Genomic DNA, 21,199 nt, shown 5'->3' on the forward strand with positions numbered 1-21,199 from the left:
ATATATCTGGATATTAAACTCCAATATATAATTTGCAGTGCTTTTCTTGATTTTTTTAGCTTATCTTTCTGATAATGTCCTTTCATGCACAAAAGTTCTAAATTTTCTTTAAAGTTTTTATTTATTATTACACGCATGTGTGCCATGGTATGTGCGCGGAGGTCAGAGTACTTCTTCTTGATGTCTTTTCTCCCTGTAGATTCTGGGGATTGAACTTGGGTGGCCACGTTTGGTTATCAAGCACACCTTTACCCATCGAGACACCTAGAAAGCCTAATATGCAAGGTTTTCTTTGTAGTTTCTTTAGCTCTTCCATAATTAACTCTTTTGAGGTGAGCATTTGAATTATGTTGAATTTATTAATATTTGCTTCTTAATCTCACTTTATTTTTTCAAATACATAAAACATTTACATGGCTCAAAAGCACAACTATGTAAGAAATTTATTTCTATCCCTATTCCTGTCTGCCATTATAGGTAACTATTTTTAATTTATTTCTGGTTTACCTCATTGTATTCCGTCCTTTAAGAAGTGTATATGCCCCTTCATCTCCACCCTGCTTCCTTACACAAAAAGGTAGCATAGTCTATTTTATTTGTTTATCTTATTAAGTGAAATACCTGGTAATTTTCTAGTTTCTAGAGATACTTTAGATTAATTTATAATTGTCTAATACTCCACTGTGTAGGTAATCATTTTCTGCTACTAAACTTTTTAATTTTCATGTTATTAACATGTAATGTTATACAAAATTGTAAACTAACAGGTTTCACTGTCCTGTTTTCCAACTATATATAATGCACTCTCATTTTACTCTTGTGTGTGCTTCTATCCCTTTTCTCTTCCCCAATAGTCTCCCTTCTGCTTTTGTGTCTTCCCTTGACCCCAGTCTGTAGTCTTTTTGAAAAATCAAACCAAACCGTGTAGAATTTGTCTGAATCTGGCCTGTTTTGTCTAACACAATGATACCATGCGTTTACTTCAGTGATGCTCACTGCTGTATGGTTGTTACCATTGTTTCCCAAACCTTTTGACTTTTGCACACAGAGGCTGTAGCCATAAGCATAGCTGCTTCATGATACCTTCCTTCTCTTTCCTTCCTTCCCTCGATCCCTCCCTCCCTCCCTTCCTCCCTCCTCTCCCCTCTCTCTCTTCTCTCCCCTCTTCTCTTCTCTTCTCTAGTTTTTTTGAGACAGGGTTTCTCTGCATATTCCTGACTGTCCTGGAACTCATTCTGTAGACCAGACTTATCTCACAGATTTCCCTGTCTCTGCCTCCAGAGTGGTAGGATTAAAGGTGTGCACTACCACCACCTTTGTTTCTTTAAAAAGACTTTTTTGTGTATGTGTGCCTGCATGAGGCCATGTGTATCACATACATGCAGGCGCTCTTGCCAGAAGAAGGTGTTGGATTGTCTAGAACTGGAGCTGTAGGCAGTTGTGAGCCACCCAGTGTGGGGGCTGGGGAACTGACCTGAGATTTCTGGAGGAGCAGCAAGTATTCTGACCTGCAGAGACCCTCTCCAGCCCCTATTTGTAGTAGTTCACGTGTTTGTTAATGGATGGTCTGGACCAACCATAGTTTCTAAGAGATTGCAAATTTAAAACATAGACAAATTTGTTTTTAAAGGACTATTCAAGTTTTCCATCTATTATTGTGTCATTTAGGGAAGTGATTATATATTTGTGTATACATATAAAATATATTACATATTTGAGAGTGGTTTTTAAAAAATGCTGTTATATACTTTCATTTGTTTTCCTAGAAGATTACCTGGCAATAAAATTGTTTCAAGGATCAACTTCTGGTTTTGTTGATTTTTCTCTTTTGTAAATATGGTTTCCTCTTCATCAATTCTGCTTTGTTTTTTCCCTTTAAGGTTTTTTTCCCCTTGTTTTAAAAGATCATTAACATTTACTTTTTCTTACGTATTTTGCATTTTGAGTTTTTCTTACCATTGCTGTAGGTGCCTTACATATATTTTAGGTTGTTTTTGTTGTCATTTAAAACTTGTTTGTTTATTTATTTATTTATTTTATGTAAGTACACTGTAGCTGTCTTTAGTCACACCAGAAGAGGGCACCAGATCCCATTACAGATGGTTGTGAGCCACCATGTGGTTGCTGGGAATTGAACTCAGGACCTCTGGAAGAGCAGTCAGTCCTCTTAATAACTGAGCCATCTCTCCACTCCCAAAACTGTTTCTTAATATCTGTTGTAAGGTGTTTATTGACCTTTGAGTTACTTAGACATATATTCTTAACTTAAAAATATTGAGTATTTTCTGTTGCTGATACCCATATTTAATTTTATTGTAATCAAAGGACATATAATTTGAAAATTGGAATTTGATTCTTGCTTTATGGCTGAATATATTTATTAATAAATACTTCTTTTTTTGGCAAATCAATTTAATCTTTAGTTCTTGATCCAGCACTTCTTTGGCTAGCTCTGACTGGGTGAGTGTGTTGTTTAGGTCCTTTAAGACCGTCCCTTTCCAGGACACTGGGTTGTCTGGAGCTCTGCATTAGCATTTCAGTGTGGTTGCAAGGCTGTGGTGTTCATTGTGTGTACAGTTTAGGGTTGCAGTTCAGTTGGCCTTTTTACCATTTGAATTTTTATTTTATCGTCTTTGAAGATGTTCTTGTCTTCAAGTTACCTTTACTAGATATTAGTATGCATTTTGAGATCCGTCATTTTTAACTTCAGTATTTGTGTTTGAAGTATGTTTTTTATAGATAGCATGTAGTTGTGGTATTAATTTTTCGTTGACATCTTCTTTTAGAGCAGTTATGTCTAAATACTATAGAAATTTATCACTCTTCTATTTGATTTTACTTTGTATTTTAAAATTTGTTATAAAAAAAGACATACTTGTGTTTAAGACTTTTTTTTAATCTTGAAAAAGTAGACTGTGGTATTAAACAATAGCTCTTTTTGTATCCTACCTATCTATCAACAAGTACCCCTGCTTTTTTTGTTTCTGAATTTGACTAATCCATGTAGCTCATGTAAATAGTCATATAGTTTTTACATGTGAAACAGGTAAAACAGTCATGAATTGACTAATCCACTTAGCTCATGTAAACAGTCATATAGTTGCCCTGTTTTTACTGTCTTGTTTGACTTAGTGTAATATTTTCAAAGCATTCATATTGTAACATTAATCATATTATCCTAATTTATTGTGTATGATGTATGTGTGTGCATGTATGCTTGTGTGTGCATTTCTATGTATCTATGTGTTTTATGAATATGGCTTTGCATATGCTGTGGTGTGCATGTGAAGGTCAGGACAACTTCACGTGTCTGTCCTTCCCTTCTAAGTATTTGAGATAGTGTCTATCTATTGTGGGCTCTTGCATCCACTAGACTAGCTGACTGTTGAGTTTCTAGGGATTCTCCTGTCTCTGCCATCCATCTTGTAAGAACCTAGGATTGCAGGTGTGTGTGTGAGTGTGTGTGTGTGTGTGTGTGTGTTTGGATTTTATGTGGATTCTAGGCATTCACGCCCAGGTCCTCATGGTTATATGGCAAGTGCTTTTACCCATTGAACCAACATTCCGGTCGTGTCTGGGTTTTAAAACAGGATCTGAGGAGGCAATTCCCCAATCAGGCTTGTTCTGTGTGTGTGTTAGAATAGCCTGGGACTCATGCTCCTGCCTCAGCATATCACTGCCACCCAGGTCTAGAATTATTCCTTTTTAAGGGTAAGTAATATTTTATTGCATTCAAGTGTATTAAAGTTGTATTATACAATAGTTATCTGTAAGTGGACACATTGCCTTCATTTTGAAGGCTATGAATAATGCTACTGTAGACATGCATGTGTGCAAAATTTATGCTGTTTGCTTTGAGTGCTTTGGGTGTAGTCAGGTTAAAACGCTAGGTCATAAAGTGCGTGTTTAGTGTTTGAGGAGCTGCTGCATGACTGTCTACCTCTGCATGACTGTACATCCTTCCATCCCAGCAGAGTTCGCAGTGGCTCCAGCTTCTCTCTACAAAGAATACTCGCTATTTTCCAGTTTGTGTTTTAAATGATGGCCAGCCTGTTATGTGTGAAGTGGCATCTCACTGTCATTGTTGTTTCTCTGCCAGTTCCCTCCTTTTTGTCTGTTGTTGGATTAACCAAACCTAACATTATTGTTACTTCTGCTCATTAACGTCTTTATGATAAATTATTGAACTACATGTGTACTATACTGTGTGTATCTTAACACTCAGTGTGCTGCAAATTTATACTATGCTTGTACCACCCAGGTTCAGCATGCATTCATTTACTCAGCCGTTTGTCTTTTCTTTCTTTCCCCCTCCTTCTCCTCCTCATTGATTGATTGATTTACTGATTGAGATTGGGTTTCACTATATAGTTCTGACTGGCCTAGAACTCTGAAGAGATCCACCTGCCTCTGCCTTCTGAGTGCAGGCATTAAAGGTGCAAGGCTTCCTTGGCTCCTATCCACATCTTGATTATTGCTTCAGTACATTTTGATGGTGTATATTTTGCTTGTTGTAATGCTGTATTTAGTTGTTGTACATGGCTGGTACTCATCTTGACACTCACCCCTGTGACCTGCACTGTCGCAGCTGCTCTGGAGTTCTTTCTGCATGTGTGCTGCTGAAGAAAGCCTGTCTCTATTTCTTTTAATGAAGAATGAAAATCTGCTGTGGAATTCTCAGTCATCTGTTGAAAATCTTTTCATTTTTTCTTTCATGTTGGAGGATGTGTTTGCTGTGGCTGTAGTAATGATGGATTAGTCAGTTACTTGTTTCAAGACTTCAAGATTCTACTCTGTTGTCTTCCACTGTGTGGCATTTTATGCTCTATAACCTTTGCTGCTTCTTTGAAGGCTATATGCCATCTCTCTGCCTTGCACCTCGAGCTACACCCAGCATTCTAACCACACTGCTGTGCCCAGATGCTCAGAAATACTGACTTATGCTGTGCTTAGTGTCTGTTTAATATTGGCTGTGGTAATTTTAGAAACTTCAGTTGTATGGTTTTTTTCTTCTTTCTGACTCCCTCCCTCCCTCTTTTCCTTCTTTTTCTGTCTGGTTAATGAATTTAGGGCTTTGCACTTGCTTGGCAGGTGTTCTGCCACTGAGCTAGAGCCACAGCCAAAGCATTTTCATTAAAAAAAAATCTTTCTTTTTTAAAAAGAGGTTTCTTTTCGTATCTTTTCTTGTATCCTCTTATACCTGTGCATTGTAATTTCAGTGGTCTAGTTTATTAACACCAGTGTCCAGATTGTATAGTCATTTTGGGTTAAACGCAGGGATGGTAAATGTGTCTGAAGGTGTCTTCTTCTGGGAGAGGCCTCACCTGCCTTTAGGTAGACAGGGTGTGTGCCAGCCAAGGTCAGCCTCCTTCTGGCAGGTGCTGAATGGAGTGAGGGCCAAGTGCCTCCATTAGTGAGCTCTGCTAGTTCTGGTTCTTTCTGGACTTTGTCTGAGAGTACAACTTGTTCATAGTTTTTGGAAGCTTCTGGACTCTATATAGTATTTGTTTTATTCCAACCTCCTCCCGGAGTTTTGGTCTAGCTTTTTGGCCTTTTTAGCTTTAGAATTTGACAGGTGTCTTTGGATAGAAACTAGTCATATATACTCTCAGGGCTCATTTCGGTTTTCTGTGTTGTCAGATTATCCTGTCTGCTGCTTTCTTCAGCTATGGTTGTCTGCTTAGGGCCTGCCATAATGCTCAGTCTAGGCACAGAATTGCTTGAGAAACCACAGCTTTGGAGGTCAGCTCTTTTTTCCTAGTTCTCTCTAAATTCCTATTCCCCTTTCTGTTACTTTGACAACTCTTGGCTGCCTGTAAAAGTATGATTCCAGCCGGGCGGTGGTGGCACACGCCTTTAATCCCAGCACTGTGGAGGCAGAGGCAGGTGGATTTCTGAGTTAGAGGCCAGCCTGATCTACAAAGTGAGTTCCAGGATAGCCTGGGCTATACAGAAAAACCCTGTCTTGAAAAACCAAAAAAAAAAAAAAAAAAAAAAAAAAAAAAAGTATGATTCCTTTTTTATTTATTTTTTACTTATCTGGTGTTTCCAGGTTTCAGTGAGTTTTGAGCTTAATATTCCTATAGTCTGACTGACAGTAGTGTATCTTTAAGTGCAGAATGAAATTTCAGAATTAGTTTTGTTTTTGTATTACTAGTGAGTGACCCTCCCCCTTTTGTTTTAACTATTTGTATTCCTGCGTAATAAGTTGTTTTTTATGAGTGTTGTTATCCTAGTCTGTGTGACAAGTTTCACTACACTGGCTTAAGTCAATTGTAAACCACAGAAATGCTTGAAAGGAATTTCTCCAAGAATTGACTGTTGGGGGGTGGTGGATAGGAGGGGAAGTTAGTTTTGCTTGCGTGCACATTTTTGTGTCCAGCTGTCTCAGACAGCTCCTGCTTGTGAAGCTCCTCATCCCTCCTGAGTGCCTTGGTCCTTACATCCAGAATGGATCAGTTGGGTTGGGTTGCCGCGGGCATGGAGTGCTGCAAGGGTCTCTTCTTAGTGGAAACAGAGTAGTATTCCCAGAGGAAGGGATGCAAGTGGACAGGAAATGACTGATGTTTCTAGTCAAACAGTAGGTCTGCAAGCTGTCCAGGCAGCCCTCCGATGCAGAAGGATAGTTTAACCCTCTGTAGTCATAAAACCTGTCAAGTACTGAGAACAAAGTTACCTGTGAAATGACCACACGTTGACATAATGGGCCACCCAATAATCAGGCTTCATTTATTTATAGGACTATTCCATAACAGGGTATATGTACTGAGTACTAAAATGTATCCAATTCTTTTCTGTTTTGGAGACAGGGTCTTATGTATAAAAGATTAGTTATAGCTGAAGATGACCTTGAATTTCTGATTTTCTTCTTCCCAGTGCTGGGATTACAGGTGTGTGTCCTCATTGTTGGGCTGGTGACTGCACCTCGGGCCCCATTCTACCAAATGTTCTACCAAGTTAGATCTGTATGCCCTAAAACACACCAAACTCTAAGTGTGAATAAAATCTATTTCTGAAACTTTTGGCTTGTGGTAATAGAGCCACACTTTATTTATTTATTTATTTATTTATTTTTTTGAGATAGGATTTTCCTGTGTCCTGGAACTTGCTCTGTAGTTAAGGCTGGCCTCAAGCTCAAGAGATCTGCCTGCCTCTGCCTCCCAAGTGCTGGGAGGCCACCACCACCAGGTGAGCCACACTTGTTGTAAAGGATTGTTGTGCACGCACAGCCTCTGTGGATGTGACCTCTACCCCTGGTAGTGGAGTTTTCCTGCATGCCTAATTTAAAGAATCCTAGGAAAATGTCTTCATCCTTAGAAATGCCACAGATTGTACATGTACCATTCACAAAGTTTACCATAGAAGGTGTGTGTTAGCCAAACACTTGGGATTGTGAGTGACCCATCATAAGAGGGAAAGGAGCCCTAATAAGAGGGTAAAGAAGTGAGGGAGTGATGCAGGCATCAGAGGAAGAGGAAAGGGGGATCTCTCCCAGTCCCGGGTTAGAGAACTGTGCTAAAATTAAGGTTAACCCTTACTCCCTTTTACTTTATCTGAGCTAAAATTAACACTGAAGTATTTTAAGAAGTGCTGTGCTGTAACTAGACTTAGAGAGCTGGTGGTAGTCTCACTCCGGGACATGTCGAAAGTGGAATTGATTTATTTTTATTTCATATGCATTTTTTTGGCCTGTATTTATGTCTGTCTGATGGCATTACAAACTATAATTACAGACAGTTGTGAACTGCCTTGTTGGTGCTGGAATTAGAACCCAGGTCTTTTGGGAGAGCAGCCAGTAGTCTTAACTGCTGAGACATCTCCAGTGCAGTGGTGACTGAGCAACTTATTTGCAAGATATGTCTTGAAACTGGCAGTCCAGCGAGAGAAGCTGACCTCATGAATTTAGACAGCTTGTAGAGTTACTCCCAGACTGCTCTCATGCCTTTACCTGAGTAGGAAAGCTCTGTGGTTGTGGGGAGCATAAGCAGTGTTAGAAGTGAAGTAAAGCCTTCCTGAGAGAAGGATGGGAGGTTAGACTTGCAGGTAACTGCAGGTGCACCCTGTCAGTCCAACTCTGCCCTGCTACTTTACTGTGCTTGGAGAGTGAATGGGTTGATGCCCCCTTGTGGTCCATTATCAAAATAAATAGCACAAACACAAATAAGCACAGGAGCACTCAGCTCACTCACTGCATGTTAAACCTTCATTCCTTTATAAGTAACATCTAAAAAGTAATTTCTGAGGAGAACCATATTTTGTTTTGTTTTGTTTTGCACAGTTTCATGGCCTTACACTTTATAACAGAATGTGTGAGTGCTGTGCTGAGGAGGACGTGGAGAAGTGGCATAGTGACTGCAGATGCAGCAGCCCTTCTTGCACCATTACACTCTGCCAGGCTGGAGGCAGGCTTGTCCAGGGGATGGAGGCTTGGGGTCGGGTAGCTGTAGTTTAAAGTGATTTCATGTGGCTACTTCCAGGCTTCCTTTCCTTACAGAGAGGTTAAGACCTATGTCATTGGAGTGTTTGAATGGACTGTCATACGAAATCTTGTTATAAATCTTAGGCGTGTACCTAAGTGTACAGATGACTATGTACCGATTGGGTTGTTAATGATAATTTGTTTAAACTGGTGGGTCAGGTCAGCCTCCCTTTTCTTTACTGTGGCCTTATTGGTACTGTATAAGCACATATTTATACATGTGTAGTTATTAAAGAGTTTCCTAGGCTAACTATTTTAGTAGTACTGTTCTACCAAGTAACTTTTTATTACAGTGACGTTTTAGATATATTTATAAATTTGGGCACTTAATATTTAAAAAACAAAACAGCTGGCGTCAGTTCTTCCATAGGGACCTTACTTTTGTGGAGGTCAACAAAAAGATGAAAATACCTTTTGTTGTTTGCTTGTTTTTGGTGACTTGTCTATAGAATCAGATCCCTATCTTATGATCATTCATTTAATATTTTAAGAAATTAGCATGAGTTCCCTGGCAGGAGAAATTAAGTTGGTGTTACCGTCACAGAAAAGTCAGTTTTTAAAACTCAGGTACATTCAGCTTTGAATATGGATTTTCTCCAATTTAGATTTTTTTCTTTTGGCAGTTAAATTAAAAACATCTCAAAATATAACATTTAATATTTTTGTGTTTGTGTATTTTAAAAAGATGCTTACAGGTATTTAAACTTGGCCGTAAGAGTCTCACTACCCAGTAATTCCATGCACTTCTGCATCTGCCTCCTTTGAAAGCTTTCCTCTGGTCTCCAGGGTCCTCCTTGTGTTTGTGCAGTGCATCTGGTGTTGCTAATGTGGAACTCAGAAAGACTCTACACGTACAGCAGTACTTTGGTAGTGAGGGTGTCCTGTGTTCATTATGAAATGGAGTTTTGTTGCTGGTCTGTCTTTGAATATCTGCTTAGGGAGACGGGAAGTGTGACCAGAACCAGGCAGAGGAGCTGTGTGGGTGATGGCAAGAACACATGCCATGCTACCAGTGGCTTGTTTTTAAACATGAAAAGCATGTGTGCCAAATTTACATATTTACTAATTAAAAAGGCTTCCTGGAAACATTAAGTAGACTATCTTCCATAACCTTTAACACCATCACTAATGGATATAGCCTAGAAAATTTCATCGTAGGTCCTTTAAATAATGTAAATGATTATGAATATGTAACTAGTTAATATGCAGCTACGAAAGGATTATCATGTAGAGGTTAATGAACACTCTGCTCTCACGGGTTGCAGGGGTTTTTTTCCCTGTGCTTTTGGCTCTCTTCATGCTTGGAAACACTCGTGCTAGGACTGGAAACACCCTCACTGTTTTTGGGTCTCATCTTAATGGGATCTTTAAAAAGAAACTTTTAAAAAAATGGTTTTTTGCAAGGATTTGTTTTTGTTTTTTAATTTACATTCAATTTTGTTTGTGTTTTATAATTACTGCCTGATCAGAAACAGTGAGATGGACCGATGTGGCTTTAGTGGAATCTTCCAGATGTTAAGTCAGTGCTCTATTTCATATTGCCACTGTTATTAAGTGTTGCTGTGTGATTGATACTGACTGTAGATCTTCATTCGGTAGGGACGTCTTATGCTGAGTTAATGTGCAGTGTGGCTGGGTATCTGATTACAGCATGTATTTTGACTCAGGATTGTTGCCTTAGTATTTAAAATGTCCAAAAGCGAGGACATTTATTTCAGGAATTAAATGCTTTAATAGAGGAATTAAGTGACTACCCTTAAAAAATTGTGATTTTTTTTTTTTTTTGGAGTGAAACATTTTGCGTATACAAGGATATTGACTCTGAAAGCCTGGAGTTGGAGCTGCAACCAGGCCATGCTGCTGTCTTCATTCTACCTTTTGTGCCTTAGTTTCTCTGTCTCTAAAATGGCACTCTAGTATTTAACATTTTTTTTTAAAAATAGGTGATTTAGCAGTTTGTGAAATAAAGTTAATTTAATTGTGTTATTTTTTAATCATATTTTTTCTTTGCCAATAAGACAGTTTTGTTTTTTAGTATTTGATAATTTACTGGAATATCTTAAAGGAAAGCAAGTAACCTTTATGTTTAATTCCATTCTTATAGTATTATAAACAGCTTAGACTAGCTGTCAAGTATATATAATTTTATTGTAATTTACTGGTGGGGGAAATGAGCTGTTCAGAGCATCCTGTTATCCCAAGTATTTCTTCTTGAAAACATAGTAGAAAAATAAGTTCATTTTTAATACATCAGAATAAAAATCACAGGTGAAAACATTTGGAGATAAGCTGACAAAATAAAATATTTTCACTACTGTCATTTTTTTTCCTGCTGAGCCGTGGATGTTGCATTGGTTTCTTGTTATTTATAATATTTGTGTGTTCTAGAAAATATGTAACATTGAAAATGGTCTGTAGATTGTACAAAATGCTAGTTATCTTATATCATATGTCACCTAATAGTTATGAAGCAGGTTTTGTACCAAAGTCTGAATTGGAAAGCTGTAATTTGTTGTGCAGTTATCAGCCTGCGTTAGAGGGCTGTGATAAAGTGCACTGCTTAAAAACCAACATCCCCATCTCTGTACCTCTTGACAAATAAAAATGTACACGGGGATGTTAGTGAATCTGTTAAGACACTGTTGTAGTTTTCTGGCTGATTTTCTATCTCTGTATCTAGCCTTGTGTTTTCATGAGCAGTTGTCTGTTTTCATGACAGGTGGTCACTAACTGCCAAGAGAAAATCCAGCATTGGTGAGTGAAAGACGCTTTATTATAATTCTGAAATATGGAGGAAGTCACTTGTATTTAAATAATGATGTGTCCTGGGGTTGGTGGGTGTGTGCATGTGTGGGGGAGAGAACCAGACAGCAGCAACAGAAGTTTGGCGATCTCCATTTTGAATGCCTTTGGTACTAATTTACATCGTCTTTAACCCTTCTCTGAGTTATAGATTTATCAATTCTCTAAAGTTTTACCACCTTTTAATTTAAAAAAATTGAATAGTAATACTCTAATTTTGAAGCAGAAACTGAGACTTTAAAAACAACTCTGAGGATATTTCTTAATGTTTGTAGTAGAAAATAATTGGAATCAATTGTTCAAAAAAAGAATGTTGGAAATAGGGCACAGATAGATTTTTCCAAGTTTGAAAAAGCTGATCAATCTGCAGTTTAGAGCCTGCTTTATGGCCTGCACTCTTTTTAAAGACAGAAAGAAAGCATGTCTGTTTTGATGTGCTAATCTATAGTTAATAGGACAATGCCTGGTAAATAATGTGCTTTCTCTTCTATCGCTTCTAAGGAAAACGCTCAATTTAATGGTGAATAAAATCTTATATTAGGAGTTGTCATGAGGTATGGCTGTTGATCTTACAGATATCAAATTACAGTCTATCCATGCTGTGTTTACGAAGATTTTACTGAGAGAACAACAGGAGCTGTCCTGATTATTGTCTGCAGGGTTATTGCAAAATCGTCATAACTGCCCCTTTAGCGGGGAGATTAAACCTTCGGTTATACACCATCAAGCATATAATATTTTAAATTTATTTTAAAAGGCATTTTCTTCATGCCTGAGAGATCTCCAAGGAAATAATTTATAGTTAGTGTATATCAAATGTTTTTGGTTTAAATGCACATAGGCTGCAAGCAATGGATAAGAGTGAAGATCAGTGCATCTGTACCCATCATCTTATTCAATTTGGACTATTGGCTTGCAGAAACCAATCTAAAACTAATAATACCCACTTTATAAATAAAAATCCAGGATTTCATTAATTTTCAATAAATGCAGCATTGTAATTGCATCCACTGGTGGTGTAGGTCTGTCAGCATTTCCATAATGGACTGTTCACTTTGCACTATGTATTCAATTCAGCTTAAAATGTGAAGTGTGTGCAAGGCCTTGGCCAGAGAAGGCTTTTCTTTTGTAGGTTTGGCCAAAGTGACTTATTTATGAGTAACCCTTAGAGGCAATTTCATTCTGTGGACATGTGCGCCTTGTTTTTGGTAACAGGTTTAGGAAATAGAGGACGAATTCACTCTGAACAGACCTCAGCATACACGAACCTGGAACCAACAGCTTGCTTCTAGGTGGCTTAGTGAGATCCATCCTCTGGTAGAGAGAGTTCTTGAGGATAATAAACATGTTTTTATCTTTGTCCACGAAGGCTTTCCTTCCGTGTTTGGCACAGAATAGGCACTTGTGTCGAATGAGTGAAGGTGAAGTCTGTGGTTGTTTTATCTCCACTATTTTATTTATAAACAGCACCACTGTGTACAGGTTTTGAGAGTAATAACAGGCAGAATTCTGATGGCAGAGCAGCCTCAGACTCTCAGTCTCACTTCCAGTGTGCTAAAAAAAGGCTTCTAAACTACAGAAGGCTGCGGGCACATGTGCCTGTAGAGTAATTTAAAGTTTATTGTACCTTGTCTATATGTTAAAGATAACAATTCTTTTTCCCTTAGTAAATATTTTTCTGCTCTGAATCACTTCTGACAGGATTTAGGAAACAGTATTTTGTTTGCTTTTTAAAGAGGATCTGCACATAGTATCATAATGTTGCTAGAGTCTAAATGACCAGTAAATTCTGGATTCATTTTCTATGTTCAGAAATTGAAACAAAAGTGTTCACTTTCTTTAAAAAGTCAGGCAGTAGGGATCTGGAGGTTAGGCATTGTGCTATCTTTCCATCTCACACCTTCTGACAGAAGACCTCCTTCCATGGACAAGGCTGAGCTGATGTTTGCAACTTAAAGACCCAGCCACAGAGGGGCTCCTAGTGAGACTAAGCAGAGAAATAAGGCATATTGTGTACAATTGGCCAGCATATTGGAATAAATAGAAATTGGAGCTGTTCTTAAGCATGCCTTTAGATACAATTTAAAAAAGCATGTTGCTTTTAATTTTTTGACTCTTGATACTAGCCAGTCTAAAGTGCAGCTTAGGTATGCTCTGGTCTTTTTGGGTATCGGCTAATGTAAGAAGAAAAGCTAAATAAATGATTTTAAGGATGCAATTCTTTTCTTAGAAGTGTTAATGTTTTAAAAGGGTTCTTTTATTTAGAGACAAACAGACTACAACACACTTCAGAATACGCATCCCTCCCCCCTTCTTTTAATGTTGGACAAAAAGTAAAAGTATTTGTAGAAAAATAGGAGTGAAAGTCTGGAACTGTCTTAAGACCTACCTAGAAAGTTAAATTCCAGGACTCTGGTGAACTAAGGAATTAATAGTATTTGTTTAGATAAGAGGAAAAAAAAAAGGAAATATTTGAACCTAGTAGATAAGAATTATACAGCATTCTGTTAGCACTAACAATGATTTTCAGCTTAGCCATGATTTAAGTTTTGTTTTGTTTTTTAATGAATAAAACTCTTTAGTCTGGCAGTGGTGGCACACACCTTTAATCCTAGCACTTGGGAGGCAGAGGCAGGCGAATCTCTGAGTTTGAGGCCAGCCTGGTCTACAGAATGAGTTCTAGGACAGCCAGAGCTACACAGAGAAACCCTGTCTTGAAAAAACCAAACCAAACCAACACCCTTTTTGTGCCTATTATTTTTACTTCACACAGGAAAACAAGATGTTACAGGCTTTACAATTATTTTCTTGTTAAATATGAACATGAGGTTTACTGTTTGGTCCACTTAGAGCTAGCTATCATGTTGGGGGATTATTTGCATCTGTCTTTTTTTCCAAGTTCTTGTACACCTTCTGGAGTTACAGGCCTGCCTTTGCATTTTGTCATTTGCAGTCTGGAGCACTTATACTAAGAACCTGAAGGTTTTTTCCACACAGTTCTGCTACCATTGACTCACAGGGCTGCAGTGCATGTTCAGCCTGTCACTCAAGAACTAAGATTAGATCCTACATCTTTTTGGAAAGTTGAGATGTAACATAAATAAGGAAAAATAATAGAAATCTTGGTGTTTTGTACATGTTTTTGAATGTTTTATGTCTGTGCCATTTTATTTATCTGTCTGGGTTTTATTTTCCACTGTGTCCCAGGCTGGCCTGGAACTTGTGGCAGTCCTTCTGCCTCAGCTTCCTAGAGTGCTGGAATTTTAGAGTAGAATTCCACCTTGCCCAGTCATGCAGAGAATAAGGCAGAGAGTTGGCCTTAACAGCGTATTCTTAGAGCTGCGCATGCCTGTCTCCAATAAGGCTTGCGATGAAGCTTTTTAAACAGAAGGTAGTAGAGCAGGGTGGTCAGCGTACAGGTGCCCATCACCTAGTGTCAGTCAGCTGGTGGTTTATTTGAATGGCTTCATTTGAATATTGCATCTGTCTACTCCCAGTGTTTGTAATGAGTCTAAGGCTAGCATTGGTAAGCACAGGCCTGCCATCAGGATTCCACAGCCCAAGTTCAAGGGCATCCTGGGCTAGGCCTGTTAGCTCTGCCTACTCTGTCTCTGTGGCATGTTCCTAGCATCCTTTCCTTTTACATGACATGAAAGCTGCAAGGCCATATTCTGGTGTTGAGAGGAACTTACAGAGGCAGCCAGATTCAGAACGGGAAGCAATGACTGCTATCTGTTGGTAGAACAAAGAATGATCCTATTGGCTAGGTCTTACAAGAAAGATTCATTACTCTGTGTTGCTTATGGGCTTGAATAAAGTAGTGCTTATGGATGGGGCAGAGTCAGATAATATGTACAGAGGTCTTGCTTATAACTATAAATTATATGCAATGGAGGTGTAGAAATAGCTTGCTTGGGGCTGGGAAGGGATAGCTCAGTGGTTAGAGCAGAGGGCCTGAGCTGGGATTCCAGCATGCACACCAGGAAGCTGTTGGCTATCCAATGCCCTGGGCTTTCTTGGGCACCTGCACTCATGTGCACAATCACCATACGTACAATTAACAAACAAAACACCTTGTTTTCTTTAAAGCTTCTAAGTGGATTTGGGTAGTGAAGAAAGCTAGTATTAAATTACACAAAGCCAACTTAAATGAAAATACAGTATTCTATTTGTACATGTGTTTAACATTGGAAAGAGTAGCTTAAAGTTTGACAAATTCAAAAACACTTGAGCATGTGCGTTTGAAAAAGAAATTGTAAAACAAATGGTTGATATTTGTTACTTTTTAAAAGAAAAGTGGATACAAAATTGGGGGAAACTAGCTTCTGTTACAGTTTATGGTCACAGTATTTAATAGGAAATATAAACATGTAAATAGAGAAAACTCCTCTTTACTACTAGGGAAAGGGGAAACAGCATATATATGCTTGTATTGTATGCACACATACATATACATTTATATTTGTAACGAGCATATGTTTGTCTGTTGTTGTTGAGGGAAGAATGTGCCCCACAAACACCCTCCCTTTTTTTTATTAGATATTTTCTTTATATACATGTCAAATTTCAAATGCTATCTCGAAAGTTCCCTATTCCCCTCCACCCCCCACCCTGCTCCCCTACCCACCCACTGGGCTTCTTGATCCTGGCATTCCACTGTACTGGGGCATATAAAGTTTGCAAGACCAAGGGGCCTCTCTTCTCAATGATGGCTGACTAGGCCATTTTCTGCTACATATGCAGCTAGAGACAGGAGCTCTGGGGGTACTGGTTAGTTCATATTGTTGTTCCTCCTATAGGGTGCAGACCCCTTACACTCTCCCTTTTTGAAGACAGGGCCTTACCTGGTATCCCAAGGTGGAGTGGGACTTGCATGGAACCCAGACTGCTCTCAGAGTCCCAGTTATCCTCCTGCCTCAGCTTCCCAAGTACTAAGATTTCAAGTATAAGCTGCCCCATCCAGTATCACTGAATATTTCTAACAATTCCTGTGAATACCTGAAAGTGTTTTCCTACAACCTTCATATATGTGTATGTATGAAATTTATTTTGTCTGAAATACTGATCTACATATTTGCAGAAATACTTATTCACAATGATGGCTTCATTCTTCTGTGTTTGGTAAATTGGGAAGCTAATTTTTCAGAGTTCCTATTTAATGGACTATATTTGTGGTACTATTTTGTATTGAACCTTCTTTGTTTTTTTATTCCCCCCCCCCCCCCCCCATCCCTTGAGTAAAGCAGAGAATAGACACAAAATTATCTTGCCATATCATCTGCTTTTGCCACTGGATTGGGCAGTTACTACCCCAAGGGATGATGGGGAGGAAGGGTGGGCACAGTGCGTACACATCCCTTACTTTGTCTCTAGCTTTTTCTTTCTTTCTTTCTTTCTTTCTTTCTTTCTTTCTTTCTTTCTTTCTTTCTTTCTTTCTTTCTTTCCTCCCTCCCTCCCTCCCTCCCTCCCTCCCTCCCTCCCTCCCTCCCTCCCTCTCCTTTCCTTTCCTTTCCTTTCCTTTCCTTTCCTTTCCTTTCCTTTCCTTTCCTTTCCTTTCCTTTCCTTTCCTTTCCTTTCCTTTCCTTTCCTTTCCTTTCCTTTCCTTTCCTTTCCTTTCCTTTCCTTTCCTTTCCTTTCCTTCTTTTCTTTTCTTTTCTTTTCTTTTCTTTTCTTTTCTTTTCTTTTCTTTTCTTTTCCCTCTTGCTGGTGGTTGTTTTTGCCGTTATCAAACACCGCCTGTCCTATGCGCTAGTTTTGCGATTATGTTTGAGGATTTCTGTATGTAGTATTTTTAGAGAAGATGGTTTTTATTTTATGTGTGAGTGCCTACATATGTATATGTGCATTGCCCGCGTGCCTGGTGCCTCTGAAGGCCTTGGGCTTCTGGAACTGGAGTTATTAACAGGTGATCGTGGGTCACTTGACATGCATACACACAAAAAAGTAATTTTTTTTACAGTCCCCTTTATAAGTTTTTGGAATACTGTCTTTGATGATATGTTTCCAGCATCTACGTTCTTTGGTTTACAGCTTCTGGGGACTTGCTTAAGTCCAGAGAGTGTCTGGATTTTTCTTCTTTATCAGTAGAAACCACAGCTTACACCTTGAAGTTTTTTTGTTTTTTCATGTATTCTTTAAAAATAAGAACAACAAGGGGGGAGGGTATGGGGGACTTTTGGGATAGCATTTGAAATGTAAAATAAGAAAATACCTAATTAAAAAAAATAAAGAAAAAAAATTCTGTTACCAAAAAAAAAATAACCCAACACACAGTACTGATAATATTCGTACAGTTTCTATGTAAGGACTGCAGTGCATGGCACACATCTGTGTCCCCATAGTCCAGGGCTCTGCTTCTGCTTTTGAAGCACGACAGTCCAATTCTAACATTCTTTACATTCTGTGGGGGTACTAATGTCTGTTGAGTGCAGGAAAATGAAGGCTGTACAGATTGGCATACTTGTAGTTTACTTACTTAGTTTTTAAAATGTAGTGATTTATTTATTTATTTATTTATTTATTTAGTTTTTTGTTTCCTGAGACAGGGTTTCTCTGTGTAGCCCTGGCTGTCCTGGAACTCACTCTGTAGACCAGGCTGGCTTCGAACTCAGAAATCCCCCTGCCTCTGCCTCCCGAGTGCTGGGATTAAAGCCGTGCGCCACCACTGCCCGGCTTATTTATTTATTTGATGTATACAAGTACACCACTTCTCTTTCCATACACACCAGAAGAGGTCATCAGATCCCATTACAGATGATTGTGAGCCACCATGTGGTTGCTGGGAATTGAACTCAGAACTTTTGGAAGAGCAGTTGGTGCTCTTAACCGCTGAGCCATCTCTCCAGCCCTATAGTTTATTTTTTAATAATTCACATTAACTCAACCAAATGGTGAATTTTTCCAGTTGTTTTTATTCACTTTTGAGTTAAAGATAATTTTGAGAATTTTTAAATACTTTGTAGATTCAGAACTAGTATTGACACTATTTTTCTCTTTTAAACTCTGGTAGTAGCTTTGACCTGTGGGAGTATATGAAGGTCTCTGTAAACTCCAGAAAATGAGTTCTTCTCAGTTTGTCATAGGAACAGCAGCCAAAATCACCACTCCAAGGTGGCCATAATGATCATTGTTTCCTAAAATGATTTTGAAAGTATAGAAAACCTAAATTGATGCAGCAAAGGCTACGAATTAAGGAGATTTAGTAGAACCTGGTACAATTATTCAGATTGAGAGAGAATTCTTCTCTTTTCTGATATGTTCCTCCCTTTAACTCGTAACAGGAACATATATCAGTTATAAGAAATCAGGGAAATGAACAGGGCATAAAAATTACATGTAAACTGACAACTTGGGGATTTCTTTCAAAGACCAGTGTGCTTTTATGTAATTTTAGAGCATCCTCCTACTTTTAATTCACATCTAATTGTATTCTTAGAGCAAAGTATTAGTTATGAATAAAGAAACAGGCATTTAGGATAATTGACAAATCTCAGGTCACATGTCCACGTGGTGGCTGTAGAGACAACATGGGGATGCATTGTCCCTTGCAACTTCACTGTGTGTCCCATGTGCTGGAGCCACTGTACTCAGTTAAATGGAAGGAATCTAATGGATTGGTAGTTGGATCTGCCTCTCAATAACTTGTTAAACTAATTTTGAAAAATTATTGGCTATTTTTTAGATTATTTTTAATGTTTTCTGATGATTCATGAAGTCATGAAACACTAGGATCATGTGTTTGATTGCCAACATATTCTGATGCGGCTAGCTCTTAGGAATGATGCAGTTATAAAAAGGAATACATCTCCATTTTGCCTTAATTTTTTTGGGTAGATGTTAATTATTTAAGTGATGTCACTAAGCATTTTGCCGTGGCCATTTAGGAAGGAAAGGTCCCAAGGCTTCCGATTCATACAGATGTGTTCCAGTTTTGCACGAGGAGAATTCCTTTCCCCACTAGTTGGCAAGAACAGTGGTTCCTTCTTCAACAATGTGCATGGCAAGTTCCCTAGACTTAGGAAGACACTGAAGAAAGCTGTCGTTTCTTACTATAGCAGTGATAATCTGTCTGCTTGTACCATGCCTGAACTGAACTTTTCTTTATTTTCTTAATTCTAGAGGTGGCCCAGGGACCCTTCAAGGCAGTGGAACTTTAATGCAGATGGATTGTGAATTTTAGAAAGGCCTGCTGGGTTTGAGTGATGGCCTCTGGTATAGCCCAGGGCCCTGTTGCAGAGAAGTGAACTGAATTGAGAGTAGGCTTTCTTAGGTGCTTCTGGGATAGTTCTAGAGTGGAGACGATGAATTCAGTAGCTTCTGTTGACTCCTCTATATTTCAGAAGCGCTAGGTTTTGTTTCTTAGCTTTGGCTTTTAGCTATAGATTATAACCCATGTATTTGCAGTAATGTGTGTTTTCTGCTTTTTTGTTTGTGTAGCAGGTTAGGTAAACGGAAAGAAATGTTGGGAGACTTCCTCCAAGAAGATAGTTCAGTGCTACTTAGTATTTTCTGCCAGTTTTCCCACTACTTCCGTACAGTTGGAAGATTCTGCTCTTCTAAGCTGAGATTTCATTTCATCCCTTTAAAGGTGGAGATGAGAGCCTGTCACTTGTTTGGAACAAGGGATGTAGTGCTTACTTCCTCTTTACAAAAGTAGTTTTCCAGTAACAGAAAGATTAAATTTGTGGACTATTTTTTCATGTTATTCTGTATCTCTTTAAATAATCGGTTATCAAAATCTTCACCTACACAGAACAATTGGAGTATACTGGTGAGCCTTGATTATATACCACCCGTCTTACTCATTAATCTGTTCTTTCTGAGGCCAGTCACTGGCATACTTCATCTTTTAAAACACACACACACACACACACACACACACACACACACACACACACACTTCATTTAGCTTTAGCTTGCTCTCTCAGACTTGTTACACTTCCATGAAAATAAATATTTCCCATAGGGTCTGTCCTGATCTTAATGCTTTAAGGTTAGGACTATTTATATACCTTCATTGCTGCTGCCTTTTTAAAACTAAAGGTGTTTCACAGAGACATGGAGACATGGCCAGGAAGGACCAAAAGAAGCTTGTTTTCTGTTTTTTAAACATACTATTCAGTTAGGTTATAGGTTTTTTGTTTTTGGTTTTTTTCGAGACAGGGTTTCTCTGTGTAGCCCTGGCTGTCCTGGAACTTATTTTGTAGACCAGGCTGGCCTCGAACTCAGAAATCCCCCTGCCTCTGCCTCCCGAGTGCTGGGATTAAAGGCGTGCGCCACCACGCCCATCAGGTTATAGTTCTTATTTCTTTGAGGACTATTACATGAACCTATTTGGTATGAAGTAGGCTTCTTGAAGTTTAGAATTGAAGGCTGGTACTCTTGGTGGCACAGGCCATTCTGCCCAGCTACTCAGGTGGCTGAGGTAGGAGGATAGCACAGGTTCAAGGCCAGCCTGGGCAATTTAGTGAGACAATTTCAAAATGAAAAAATAAACAGAGGGTTGGTAATGTAAGTGAGTGGTAGAGCCTTTGCCTAGCAGGCATAAAATCCTTGGTTCAATCTGGAAAGCCAGGAAAAAGGGTGATGCTTGTACTGACTGTAATCTTTGTCAAATATAGTGAAGACAAACCTAGGAGTAAGAGGGTTTGAGAGGCTTGCTCTAACTCTACCTAGGCTTTGTTTTCCATTTGAAGAAACCGTATTTTAGGTAATTATCTCTTGGTTGCTATATTTTAGTAAGACTGAAACACCTAAAATTGATGTTTTCAAGAAAATAAGTTGACAGAGATCTGTTAATATTTGGAGTCCAAATAAAGACTCAGCTCATCTTCTCCAAGCTTTAACATTAGTTATTAAGACAACTTGTATTGAGGCTAGAAAGATGACTAAGTGGTTTAGAGCACTTGTTGCTCTTGC

At 38.7% G+C, this 21,199-nt stretch overlaps 1 protein-coding gene across 4 annotated transcripts in view; it reads left to right on the forward strand.

Moving 5' to 3' along the window:
• Uri1 (URI1 prefoldin like chaperone) overlaps positions 1–21,199 on the forward strand; it is a 61,519-nt gene that overhangs the window by 15,150 nt on the left and 25,170 nt on the right. For 2 of the 4 annotated variants that reach the window (XM_021168667.2, XM_021168665.2), the window contains exon 2: positions 11,199–11,233. The exons of the other annotated variants lie outside the window; for them this stretch is intronic. Coding sequence is in view for 1 of the 2 variants with exons in the window: in XM_021168665.2 (XP_021024324.1) it covers positions 11,199–11,233 (35 nt within the window). In the remaining variant the exon portion in view is untranslated. The remainder of the gene's footprint in view (positions 1–11,198; positions 11,234–21,199) is intronic. 4 annotated transcript variants of the gene reach the window in all.

Source organism: Mus caroli, unplaced genomic scaffold, assembly GCF_978045245.1.
Source record: "Mus caroli unplaced genomic scaffold, Mus_caroli_1 scaffold_8, whole genome shotgun sequence".
Classification (NCBI taxonomy): domain Eukaryota; kingdom Metazoa; phylum Chordata; class Mammalia; order Rodentia; family Muridae; genus Mus; species Mus caroli.